The following is a 13,104-nucleotide window of genomic DNA, read 5'->3' as shown; positions in this document are numbered from 1 at the left end:
CAAAGACACTTATAAAGTACAAGTAGCTGTGATCAGATGTCCTAAACCATCAGTCAAATCAGCTTTGTTAGTTAAACCTCCACATCTCCCCCTTAACTTTGCCAAAGAGGAGCAAGTTCACTGACCATACACAAAGGATGCAATAACAGCAGAAGAGGACAGATAGATACTTTGTAGATTAGTTTGGCAGGATGTGCAATGAGAGGAAGGTATTTTAATCATCATTAGAACTTCCCATATGCATGGCAACAAGATCAGTCAGAGCCTTACAACGGGGGCAATACACGGAGGTCTCAGAGGTGGGGGCTGGGGTGCACAGCCAATCTACAGTCCTGCAGCTGGGACTCCAAAATCATGCACAAAGTGAACCCCTTAGAGAAAGGAAACATAATTTGGCCCCCATGGCTTTGGTTTTCTTTTAGTTTTGTTTTTATTTTCCCTTGCACCCAAGACAGTTTAGTAGTTTATAATTAGGAACTCGGGGTCTACCAGAATCGAGGGGTTAAAAAGAACGAACCAAAGGAAACAAGTCTCCTATCCTTCTGTATCTTTTTTGTTTTCCTTTCATTTTTTTTTTCTCAGGAATCCGTAAGGCAGACTCCAGAGAAGGTGTCAGTATAAAGCCACTGAAAGGTATTTCCTTCCTAAAAATCAAGAACGTCTCGGGCACGCCTTCTCGAGCGTCGGTAACACTCGGAAAGATACTTTAATTTTGCTCTTCTGACAACACCGCAATGATCTTTTTAAAGACAAGCCAGTAATTTGGATTCTCAAAGGTTCCACGCTCCTCTATCACTCCTAAAAAGTTCAAGCCTAAGGGAAGGGAACTAAATTTAGCATGTGCTGGAAAGAGACGCGAAACAGCCGGCAAGAAAAATCACCTTGGCCAGAGCTTGCGTTGGCGTCGGCTCCATCGGGGCCCAGGCCGGAGCAGATGTCAGAGGACAGAGAGGCTTTGACAGAGCAGGGCTGCTGGGTCTGCACAGCCTTCCCGAAGGTGGGGGGTGTGGGGGGCGTCACCGCGGCTGCTTCGGGGGAGCCCGGCTGGGATTTACTTGTTTCTTTGTGGGGTGAGTCTTTAGAGTCTGAAAGATTACCTGGAAGAGCAAACAGACAGAACATAATGCAACAGGACACTCCAGGAAACCACCAGACAAAAATCCCAGCCTGAAAATAAGGGGAAATTAAGCAAACGGAGAGGAATAAAAAGTTGCTGCAGACGTGTGGAAATTTGTGTTTATCGCTCTCTGAGTACAACTCTCATTGCCACTGGTAGATGTTTCTGCTGATAAATCCATGTAACACATGATTACAGAGTATTTGGGTGTATTCTGGTGTTTTTCTATGTTTTATATATTATATATTCTCTCTCTATATTTTAAATGTTTTATATATTTTTATATTCTATATTTTACCCAAAGTATCAATGTGCAAATTCATATCTCTATATAAAGACCTGCATCTCTACATCTATTCATTTATAATTTCATACATAATCTATAAATAAATAATTGTATCTGTGCATCTATCTACATATTTATGGATAAATAAATATCTACAGATATCTAGATAATATCTGTATGTATACTTCTGTATCTATACTTCTGTCTACACAGATATCTTGAGTAAAGACACTTTAGAAGCAAAATACCCTTGTAATCGTTGTTACATGGATTTACCAGAGAATCGACATTACAATAACATCAACAATGTTAAGAAAGGACTGAGGAAGGCCAAAGAAATGGGGAATCTAAACAATCCAGGGTGAGAAGATTCAGAGAGGAAAACAGATTCTCAAAGGTGATGGGAACTTTAGACAGTGTCTCAAAACCTGGAAAATAACATGAAAGGAATGAATGAAGGAGAGCGTGCACCAGTGACCTGACTGAGCAGATTTCTGGGCTCCAATTGAGGATGACAAGGATTTAAAAAAAAAGAGAATTGTGACATTTAATGCAGAAATAAGCCTAAATTCTTTGGACTAAGGTAGCACGTGGATATAAGCCAAGATCCGTGAGTGGAGAGAGATGTAGTTTTTTTGGATAGAGAGAGGGAAAACAGCTAGAGACAACCCAAAAACCAACTGGAAAATGAATGTCCCAAGGACAGAATTGCCATTCTGAGTATGTCATCACAGGGGAAGGAAGTGAAAACCACGGACATCAGGCAAACTGCAGCTCAAGGGGTAGAAAGCATTGACCACTCCTTCAGTCCCTGAGGGAAAGAACACTCAGACTCAAGATGGGCCACAGAACTTACTGCCTCTGAATGTTGTTTTTGCCATCTCAGTTGAAATCCTTACCTAAAAGCAAAAACCTCCTAAACATCCTGTCTATTGCACCTGATTGATGAAATAAAATTCAAAGGGGACACTGAAAACAAAAGCCACCAGGTTTGAAACACGGGGTGGATACTGGAAATGCTCTGCTCCCCTAAATAACAGTGTGAACTAAGCTGAAGAGAAATTATTCATACTTTAGTTTACATTTCACTGAAGAAAAGAGGTACTGGGGTATATTGACACTTCCCAGCTCAATTATATTGTTACACTTTTCCAAGAGGTAACAACTCAAGACTGCACTACTGTGTCAAAAATCTCACACTACTTCAGATGGTCAAAACCTCGTGGTTTAACAACTGCATTTACCTCCCATCCTTTGGGGGAGCAAATGCAATCCCATCTCTTTCATATGGCATCTGGGAGGGAAAAGTAAACAAGAAGAAGATACAGCACCTAATAAGTGAATACAAACATCAGTAAATAGCATTTGGACAAAGGAAGAGATGCAACCAGGCTGTTTTCCAAGTTAAAGTGGAATATTGTTCCTCTGCCAAGCGCTGTAACTAATGCAGAGCAGGCAGGGATGGCTCAGCACTGGGAGCTGGGATAAAACTGTCCAAACCCAACAAGAACTCCATCCTTCCCTGCAGTCCCGGCCATCACACAGCAGAGCCACAACTGACACAAGCAACAGGCATAAGGAAGCATCCCAGTGCACCTACTTGTGCTTGATGTTCCACTCCTGAGCTGCTGGACCAGAGGGTTTAAGAGTTTCCCAGCTTTCAATTTGTTTTTGCTGGTTCTTCGGCGCCGGCCGCTGGGCGGGGCAGAGTGAAGGAAGCCCAGGTTGGGAGGAAGGGGTTTCCCCAGCCGAATATACAGTGCCTCGATCTCATTCTTCTGCTGGGTCTGGAGTTCAGCAATTTCTTTCATATGCCTACCAAAAAAAAAAAAAAAACCACAACTCTGCAAGTGATGTATTTGACAAAGCACCACATGTTGACAGGGTAATTCATTATAAAAGATGAAACAAAACAGCCCTTGGTTATAAGACAATCAACTGCAAGTATGTGAAGTTGTAACTGTTGACCTGTGATGACTCCCCATCCCTGGAAGTGTCCAAGGCCAGGCTGGACAGGGCTTGGAGCAAGCTGGGCTAGTGGAAGGTGTCCCTGCCCATGGCAGGGGAGTGGCACAAGATGAGCTTTAGGATCCCCTCCAACCCAACCCATTCTGTGATTCTATGAATTATTTTTCTATATGGAACTGGCACATAAGGTGATGCACAGAAGGACACACTGTGACATTTGGAGGAGGGTCTCAGTGATGCCTAATTTCACACAATCTCAGGACACGCTGAGTTGGAAGGGACCCACAAGGATCATCCAGTCCAATCCTGAGCCCTGCACAGGATCAACCCCAAGAGTCACCTCCTGTGTCCCAGAGGATCGTCCAAACCCTCCTGCAGCTCTGGTAGCCTTGGGGCTGTGCCCACTGCCCTGGGGAGCCTGTTCAGTGCCAACCACCCTCTGGGGGAAGAACCTTTTTCCAAATCTAATCTAACCCTCCTCTGAGACCGCTTCCCCCCAGAACCAGTTTACTATCACAGCTCTGCTCATCCTAAGCTGAGCTGCTGCCAAGCTATGGCAACACAAGCTTCCCTCGCATTTATCGCGACCCAACATACTTTTCTCTCAGGTTCTGCAGTTCTTTCTTCATATCGGCATCTTCAAACTCTGAGTCATTGTCGCTGCTCATGTAGGACGACTGTGAGTGGAAGGACGTTATGTTGATGGTGGGAATCTTCGCCCCTTGCCCGCTGGGCGACTCCAGGCCTGGGGAGCCGCCTTTGCCGGACCTCTGCAGGAAAGCAGCAGCTTTTTTGATCAAGTCCGTGGCTGCGTTGCTGCTGGGCGGGGAGAGCTGGGCAGCGGCAGCGGGCTGCCGAGGGAAGGGCTCGTCGGCGGAGTCGCTGGAAGCCTGGTCGCAGAGCACATCGACGGACGAGGCCGTCTGCACCCGCCGCACGGCAGCCTTCATGTCCGGGCTGGAGGGCAGCTCGTCCAGGTACACGTCCGGCGGCGCCGAGAACCTCAGGCAGTGCGGGGACGCCAAAGTCAGCTCATCCTGCGTGCTGACCACCGAGAACCTGCCAATGGTTTTGGCTGGGGTGCCGCTCTCCTGAGCCTCGGCCTGTTTGCCATAGGAACCAGAGTCCAGGGAGCCGTCCCTGTGAAGGTTATTCATCACCCCATCTGCTGTCGATCGCCGCAGTACGCTCTCCGTGTGCGCGGGCGAAGCCATCCTCTCTGCCTCCTCGCTCCTCTGGGAAGCTTCCAGCTGGGGAGTTATGCTTGATGGTGTAGGTGCAACCTGCAGGAAATAAGAGAGATTAATTTTGGAAGTCACTGTAACCATCGAGCACAATCAAAACTGCTCCGAGTTCTGGTTACCTGAAGGAGACCTTCTGCTGGAGCAGCAGGAGCTGAAGTGATGGTTGCAGCTGGTCCTGTTTTAAAGATGAAACAAAATAATTAATGCCTCAAATGTTTTTATATAATAAAAGCCAATATTTTTATTGTGATGAACTGAAATGTAGCACTGAAGAATAATTTACATACCCAATCTTTGTAATACAGGATCTATAATGCAGGAGGCAATAGCAATGGCAATATAAAATATCTGCAGGTGGGCAGACCTATTGATTTGGGGATTTCAGATAACAATAGAAGTGTGGAATTTCATTAGTCAGTTGAAAATTTTTAAGGAGAAAATCTAAAGAAGGATGAAACCTGCATGGTACATTGGGTCTGACTCCTACAGTGTTCTTGGTGTCTCAGAGACACAAAACGACCACGGACGGGCCAATGTCTCACACCTTCCCTGTGACATCCACACCTCAAACCTGAAATGAAGTTACATGCACACTGCTGAAAGAGGAAATTATAAGCCCAAAAGTTGGCCACTTGGACAACAATCACACCAGAAGCACAATATTAGTGGCAGGACTAATCAGTCATTATTTCCCACCCTGGACACGGGTTTTAAAGTCAGACCAATGCACACAAGCTTTTGAGAATGCTGCATTTGTATGGCACACACTGCACAGAGCAAGGGCACAGCCAAATCTGTCACTTCAGAGCTCTGAAATGGTGACATACATCAAAGCTGGACGGTTTCTAAGATACACTGATTTTACTACACAGCACTTGCAAATGGTCTTCTTTGCCTGCAGGGAGACGAGCGGATGCCAGCTACCCAAAACCCTCTCACAGTGCCCTAAAAGCAGGGGACAATCAAAATCCACCAGGACCAGAATGGCCTAGCTTGTCACACAGAACTGGCAGCCAGATCTGCCATGATCTCAAGAGACATATGTATTATCAGCCCTCCCCAACCTCAACCATGACAGCAGGGGCAGTGTGGCATTCCTCAGCCTGCAAAACTTCCTAAGAGTTTCAACAAAGCTAAATGGAGGCAAATTAATTGGTAAACTCAGGCAAATAAATAGGTGAATGGAGGTAAATAAATAGGTAGACAGCTAAACAAATACCCAGGTTCTTTCTGTGGTTCCTACTATGATTCTGTAGGAATTGTATTTACAAGCACCTAAGGAGAAGTGCTCCATGGGACTCCCTTGAGAACCCCCCATAAAAAACACAATAAACTCCCACTGAATTCAGTTGTTTAAAATCTGCTGTTCCCATACAACATTCTTTCCAGAATTGGTACCTCCCTTTTTTACGAGTTACCATGACTCCAAAATGAAATGTTTTAAACAGTGACAATATCTGCAGTGCCACCTTTGTTACAGTTCCCCAAAGACCGCAGGGGTACAGGGATATTAACTCTCATTCTGTTTTTTTCTTCTGGAATCTCTGATGGGGAGGATCTGACTCCTGTTTAGCTTCGCCCCTGAGGTCGGTGTGAGGGCAGGGACACAATCCTCATGTGAAGCCAGCAGTGGCTCAGAGGGCAGAACCTGAGAGCACACACTCTCCCAGAGGGGTGACCCTCAATCAGGGCTATTTTTGTCAACACGATTTTATGAAACCTGGGAATTCTGAGGGACTCTTAAAGAGCACTGGAAACTGACCTTTGGGAACGCAGCTTTCCATGGGAATACCCCACACCTACACCAGAGACAGGAACTGCACTCATGGCTTAAAAGAAATCCGCCCGAAAAGGAGTTTTTAGGAAGGTCGACAGAAATGAGATGCTTAATATGGGTTATATCAAAACCAGGATCCTAAACAGCAGTGCTGGGCAGTGCTCTGGAGTCAGGACAAGGTGAGCAGGGAGGGGACCTGGAGCAGGGATTGGGAACAGGCAGAGCTGCCTGGGTGAAGGAGCATTACCTGTTCCGCTTGCTGACCCACCTCTTGCTTCCGAGGGATGTGGACCGATGGTGGTGACCTCCGGCTGGTCAAACTTCCAGGAAAAGGAAAAAAGAAACACAGTTTCAGTCTCACTCACGAAGCAGAATGGCACTGTGTTCTCCTTCCCTCGCTCCCCCTCGCTGCCCTCGCACTATCAGGGAATATTAGACCATTTCACAGTGCCTGTGGAGGTGGCCTTCGAGTTTTGCCTCCAACTCCTCCATTTTTTTCCTTCCTTGGAAGAAATAAAGCAGTGGAAGTGACACAGTGGGAACTGCAGCCCAAGCTACTAAAACCCAGTATATTATACATATACATGCGTGAGGTTTTGTTCTGGTTTGCTTTTCCAGCCAGACTGCACATTCTTCATCTGTATGTCTGCCTGCAGAAGTTCTATCTCTCTTTCCTTATTGGCACTGATTTTAGTAGGACAAACTCCAATTACTGGAGAGACACAATGCCTTGCACGGAGAGAGAATTTTATCTGCTGTAGAAAGTCATTTGCCATTAGAAAACAACACACTCTGAACAGCCACTCAAGTGCAGCCACTTTCCTGCACCGTACAGTGTCTCTCAAGCAGCTGATACAGTCCATCAGGAACAGCTTCAGCCTTGCTAGCAGGGGTGGAGTTATCTCCAGAAATGTTACTTTTAAAATAAGATAGGGAATCCCAGAATGGTTTGGGTTGGAAGAGACCTGAAAGGTCACCTCGTTCCATCCCCCTGCCATGGACAGGGACACCTTCCACCGGTCCAGGTTGCTCCAAGCCCCGTCCAACCTGGCCTTGGACACTTCCAGGGATGGGGCAGCCACAACTTCTCTGGGCAACCTGTGCCAGGGCCTGGAACAGACACTGATCTTCCAGCACAAAATTCTGCAAATCTGCTGATTTAATAAACTGGAGATTTTATCTGAAAGAACATGACATGGGGGTTCAATAGAGACACTGAGTACCCACTGCCCCAGACCACCTGCTCCCATCTGCCTTAGAGGCTTCCAGGGCAGTCTTGCTCTGACAAGCTTAGGAGAAGACAAAAGAAACCATAACAGGACACCTATGGAGTGACTGCCTTTGGCTGCAGCGTGTGGACAAGGCAAAGGCTCCTGAAGTGTTTGCTTTACCCAGACTGACTTGGAAGGTAGGAATTGTAACCACTGCCAGTAATTTATACTTCTTAAAATTCCTATTAAGGCACAATCCTCTTCATCAGAACTATACCACTTTTGTTTTGCATTCTTAAACTACAAAGAAATGAACACATTTCTGCCTGCTTTGGACAGAGGAAACAAAAGGAGATGAATTAGGGTATTATAGCACTTTTAAATCCAAAAGAAAAGTCTGCCTTTCTGTAAAATCAGCTGGGATGCATCCAACAGGAAAAATTTAAGAGAGCTTTCACACTGGAAAGCCAGTCAACAAGTAAAGGCAACATGCTCTGGAGCAGAGACAAGAAAATGCTTAGGGAAGCAAGAGATGTACACACGTCCTACTGCAGGCACGTGGGTGCTGAGCTGTGCCCCAGTGCTGGCCCTACAGGCTGGGTTTGGGGGTACAAAGGGCAGAACCGCTGTGGGACTGACCGGCGGTGGGCAGGGCAAGAGCTCGGATGGCACGAGGGGCGCCGGTGGCTTGGCAGCAGCTTTCACCTCCTGGCCGGTGTCTGGGACGTTGTAGCCCGGTTCTCTCCCATCCAACGCCAACGCAGGAGCTTGTTCTTCAGGAAAAGGCGGCAAGGCGAATTCACCGTCCCCCTGTTCGGGCGGCACAGAGGTGTCCGGCGTCCCGGCCGACGCAGAGGAAGTCGGGACATACTCCTGGTACAGCAAATTGCGCAGCTTCTCGTCGAGGCTTTTAATCGTGTTGTCCACGAAGTCCACCCTGGGGGGTCCCTCCCCGTCGGACTCGGCGGCGGTGCCGGGGGGGTTCTGCTGCTGCAGGAGCCCGACCCCCGCGCCGGGGCCGGGCACGGGCTGTGCCGGCGGCACCACGGGCAGCGGCTGTGCCGGGGCCAGCGGCACCTGCGTGGGGCTCTGCAGCTGCGACCCCGCCAGCCCCAGCCCGTCGGGGAAGGGCTGGCCAGCGAAGCCGAGCGGCCCCGCGCCGGGCTGGCCGCCCTCCGGCAGCGGCGGTGCCTGCGCCACAGGCTGCCGCTCCAGCACCACGGCGTCCGGGAGCGCCGGGAGCGGGCCGGGAGCGGCGGGCACGGCCTTGTGCGGCCCCACGCTGCAGCAGGCGATCTCCACGTCGGGCACGCACGCGGCCTCATCCGCCGGCAACTGTGGCTGGGGGGCCGTGGGGGCGGCGTCGGGGGGCTCCTCCAGCCCCCCCGGCTGAGGGGGCATGGCTGCCAGGGCCGGGGGGTACTCCAGCTGGGCCCCGCCGGCCGCCGCCTGCTCCGGGATGTTGGGGGCTGATCCCAGCGGTGCTGGGGCTGGGAACTCTGCCTGGCTCGGGGCGCTGGTGGGAGCTGCTGCAGCGGGAGCTGGTGCCAAGGACGGAGCAGCTCTGAGGGGGCTGTCACAGACCCCTGCGGGCAGGGGGAGCTGCTGGCCAGCCCCGACCCCGGGCATGTCTGTCACTGCGGAGCTCACGGGCTGCTCATCCTGCTCCGGGTCTAGAGAGGACATAAACAAAAGGTGAACATAAGCAAAAGGTGAACATAAACAAAAGGTGAATGTTTTAAGGAAACAAAATCACAGCCACACCCCCCGGCCAGCTGCAGGGACAACCCCCTAGAGCTTCCCACCAGAAAATAGCTGTTATGCACATCAAATTAGAATCTGCAGATTATGCAAAAAATACTTCACTGAAAAGGCACTGCAGCAACCAGGACTTCATCTACTTAACAGCAGACCTAAAATACCAACACTTTTCTGAAGCTCAAATGAAGATTCCCAGTTGGGTTCTATACCAGGATCACTCTGTAAACGCACAACTTAAAATTCATCATTTTCTTCCTCCAAGTTAATGAAGTGAAATCATCACAGTTAAGTCAGGTGAGGACAGAAGAGACAACACAGCAGCTCCAGAGTAGACATTTCTGGAAGTTTGGACATACCTGGTCCTTCTGCCTGCTGGGCACTGGGAGGTACTGGAGGAGAAAACTCAGGGGCATCCGTAGTTGGATTTTCCACCACAGGACATATAATAAACCACCTTTTTCCAGTGTGCAAAACTAGGGATGGAAAAAAAAAACACAAGTAAACATACGGGTTTCCACTGTCTCCAAATCCTGTCCAAACCTTAATTTCTATGTTCAGAAAGAAAATCAGAACTTCTACAGTATCAGCCAAGAGTAGACCAATGGCTCTGAATTTGATCCTCATCCCTTCTGCAAGGCAGACATTGGTGCCTCCCAATTCTGCCAAATATTTTAAGTTATTTGAAAATTTATTTTCAGGCATTCATGCTTTTAAAAGGGTGATAGTTACATACATGAACATTTCATTAGTGGAACAGTGGGCAGTTTTCTCACAGTGGCAAATCTGTTAATTTTTTCAAGTTTATCCAGCTGAATTTTTCCATGTTGAAAGTTTTGTTGCTAATATTTCCTTCTACACCTTCTCTCAAAGCCTTACATGTAAATGGCAAGCCTTCAGCAGAGAATCAGAGACTCACAGAATATTCTGAGTTGGAATGGACCCACCAGGATCTTGGCCCTGCAGAGTACACCCCAGCAATCCTACCGTGTGCCTGGAAACGTTGTCCAAATGCTTCTTGAACTCAGACAGGCTTGATACCCGGGTCCCTTTCATTTATCCCACCACCATGCACTTGCAGAGAGAACCAAGGGCAAATTCCCTGCCCATCCCATCTGTCTGTACAGCCCCTCGGATACAGCTGTGTTTAGAGGCCAAGATACTCCTGCAATGCCAACATAGTTTCCCCCCTGGAATACCAGAGTAGCTGGAAACTGAGGGGTTAGACACTTCCATTAAATTACTGATGCAAATGTAATCTTTTGGCTTCCTCTTGTAAATATATTTATTGTTTGTGCTCAGAGGATGCCTCCCCGCACCTTCTTGACTTCTCCACCAAGCTTGTGTCACTCAGGGCATCCCTAAACATGCCCAAATGTTCCCTCCATCCCAGTTAGCCCTGCGATATTCCAGTTTGCTAACAGCAGGGACCACTATTACACCCTTATTTCTAGATATATTCCAACCATCAGTGGTTGCAAACCTCTGCATGAACTCTTCACTGCCTCAAAGCTCGAGATTAGGTTGTATTCATAGAATCATAGAATGGTTTGGCTTGGAAGGGACCTTAAAGACCACCTAGTTCCAACCCCCTACACCATGGGCAGGGACACCTCTCACTAAAAATTCAAAGGCACACTTACCATTTTGCTGATACACAGGTGTCTTCACTTGAGACTGACGCTTCTCCTGTTAAAGAAACAACAGAAGAATGAGCTGTATCAGTGCAAGAGGAGCAGCATCCCAAGGAGCACTCACATTGTAAGGCTTAACAAAGAAAAGCATTCTTTTTCTAGCTAAGAAACTCCTTTCTTTTTTTGAACATGGGATGCAAAACTAATTTTCGGTATCTGGTTGTAAAGAGAAATGAATCAAACTAAAAAACTTTATTTGGCATTTCTTACCTCACTCATTTCCAGCCTATCAGCATCTTGTTGGGGACTCGTTCCCTGGTCAGAACTTCGCTCTCCTTCTGTATCCTCACTGAGCATATCTTCTGCTTTATCAATGATATCTTTCATTTGCTCAATAAAAGTCTCTTTTTCACTCTGCAAGATGAACTCATTCTCTACCTACAGGGCCACATCAAAATAGAGAGGAAAACAGTTTTTGTTTTGGTTTTGTTGGTTTTTTTTTGATTAATGCCTCATTCCACAGCTGCCAGCCAGCTTGGGCAAGAAGCACATGTGAGAAGGAGCTGCCTGAAGGAACTGGGTGCACTGAGAGCCCGTGGGGAGTCACATCTCACCATGTAAGTGGCGATTTCCTCCGGCGCATCGCCGTCCAAATCAAACTTGAACGTCACCATTTTGTGGTTGTGGGTCTCAAGCTGGCACTCCACCATCTTATCCCCCGTGTTACACACCTGCACGCAGAGAAATAACAACCCTTATTCCTGGCCAAGCCAAAGGAATCCCAGAGTTCCCCTCCAGCGAGTTGTACTTGCATTTAATATGGTCAGCTTGGGCCTGTTGGACTTCTCCTGGCGCGAACGAGCTCGCGTGGACTTCTTATGCTTCTTCGAAGACTTTCCTTCTTGCTTTCCACCTCCTAGTGCTCCTTCAAAGCTGTCACTCATCTCTTTACCCGAGGCAACATCTGGACTCATGTAGCTTTGTAAGGGAAAGGAAGAACAACAACCCCAAAATAAAGCCAGAGTCACAGACAACGGAGTCACACATAGGTAAGCTACACAGCAACAGGGGTGGCAAAAAAAAAAGGACACATTTGCACTTTTTTTGGCCCAACTGAGTCAACTGGAAGATGATCAGTGTGTGAAGGGCACTACTTCTCATCAGGCACGTTCTCTGGCTACCACACCTATCAAGAAATGATCTATTACTGTTTCTGACAACACCACAGGGAAAATCCCATCACTCTGAATATACGCCCACATCACCTTATGCCTTCACTTCGGGGATCCTGACAGTCCCTCTCTGAACTGCACCAGTTCCTACTATTTCAAGGTGTAGTTTTTCTCAGCTCCTGCCTGACTGCACTCCCAGCAGAGGGGCAAACTGGGTTTGCTGGAGAGAGAGCAAAGAATGAGGTCAGTACAGCATCCCATAACAGACTGCCTCTCCTCTTGCTGCAGCTCTCAAGGATCAGAAAGGTTTTGTGCCCCAATATCCCAGGTGACCACCTAGCAACAGTATAATATTTTTAGGAGCCAAGCCAGTAGCTGCTACAACATTACTGTAACATGGCCTACAGAAAACATGCAGTGAATTCACAGGAAATTTTCTGAGGTTCATAAAAAAAACAAGTGAGGAAGGAAAGCTGTGAGGCCATCTGGCCCATTTATTACCCCAAGGGCTGATCAGCCCTGGCTAAACCAGTCCTCACAGAGGTGTGTGTAAACTGATCTTATAAAAGCTCCTGTAAGATTCCATAGCTCTCCTGGACAATTTATTCCTGTGTTCATTTAGCCACACAGGCAGAAAAGGATTGCAGTCTAACATGTGGATCCACCCCCTTTCCTAAGATCCAGGCTTTCCCTTCTCATTCTGCACTAGCTGCCCAGAACAGCTGATTCCTCCTCCCTTTGCAGCCACCTTGTCTGTGTAACTCCTGTGTTGGGAAAGTGAACACAGTTAGTGCATAGGACACACTCCAGATCACATCTCTGGAGCAATTCCCAGCCATGTGATGCACATGCCACTACCCTCCACTCTACAAAAGCACAACCCAGCTCAAAGCTGTCTTTTTTAATTTCACCTGGGAGAGTGAGCCCATCCTCTGTG

General features: G+C 47.9%; 1 protein-coding gene across 6 annotated transcripts in view; it reads right to left on the bottom strand.

Moving 5' to 3' along the window:
- WNK2 (WNK lysine deficient protein kinase 2) overlaps positions 1-13,104 on the bottom strand; it is a 113,359-nt gene that overhangs the window by 25,150 nt on the left and 75,105 nt on the right. For all 6 annotated transcript variants that reach the window (XM_027888840.1, XM_027888836.1, XM_027888837.1 and 3 more), the window contains exons 14-24: positions 11,808-11,973; positions 11,610-11,726; positions 11,266-11,433; positions 11,005-11,050; positions 9,721-9,837; positions 8,243-9,276; positions 6,640-6,703; positions 4,735-4,790; positions 3,969-4,654; positions 3,004-3,218; positions 882-1,097 (exon numbers count right to left, since the gene is read on the bottom strand). In XM_027888840.1, coding sequence (XP_027744641.1) covers positions 882-1,097; positions 3,004-3,218; positions 3,969-4,654; positions 4,735-4,790; positions 6,640-6,703; positions 8,243-9,276; positions 9,721-9,837; positions 11,005-11,050; positions 11,266-11,433; positions 11,610-11,726; positions 11,808-11,973 — 2,885 coding nt within the window. The remainder of the gene's footprint in view (positions 1-881; positions 1,098-3,003; positions 3,219-3,968; positions 4,655-4,734; positions 4,791-6,639; positions 6,704-8,242; positions 9,277-9,720; positions 9,838-11,004; positions 11,051-11,265; positions 11,434-11,609; positions 11,727-11,807; positions 11,974-13,104) is intronic.

This window comes from Empidonax traillii, unplaced genomic scaffold (assembly GCF_003031625.1).
Source record: "Empidonax traillii isolate 1590-97213 ecotype Southwest subspecies unplaced genomic scaffold, ASM303162v1 scaffold246:size859669, whole genome shotgun sequence".
Taxonomy (NCBI): Eukaryota; Metazoa; Chordata; class Aves; order Passeriformes; family Tyrannidae; genus Empidonax; species Empidonax traillii.
The sequence above is the reverse complement of the archived record's forward strand: the minus strand, read 5'-3'. Positions and strand labels throughout refer to the sequence as shown.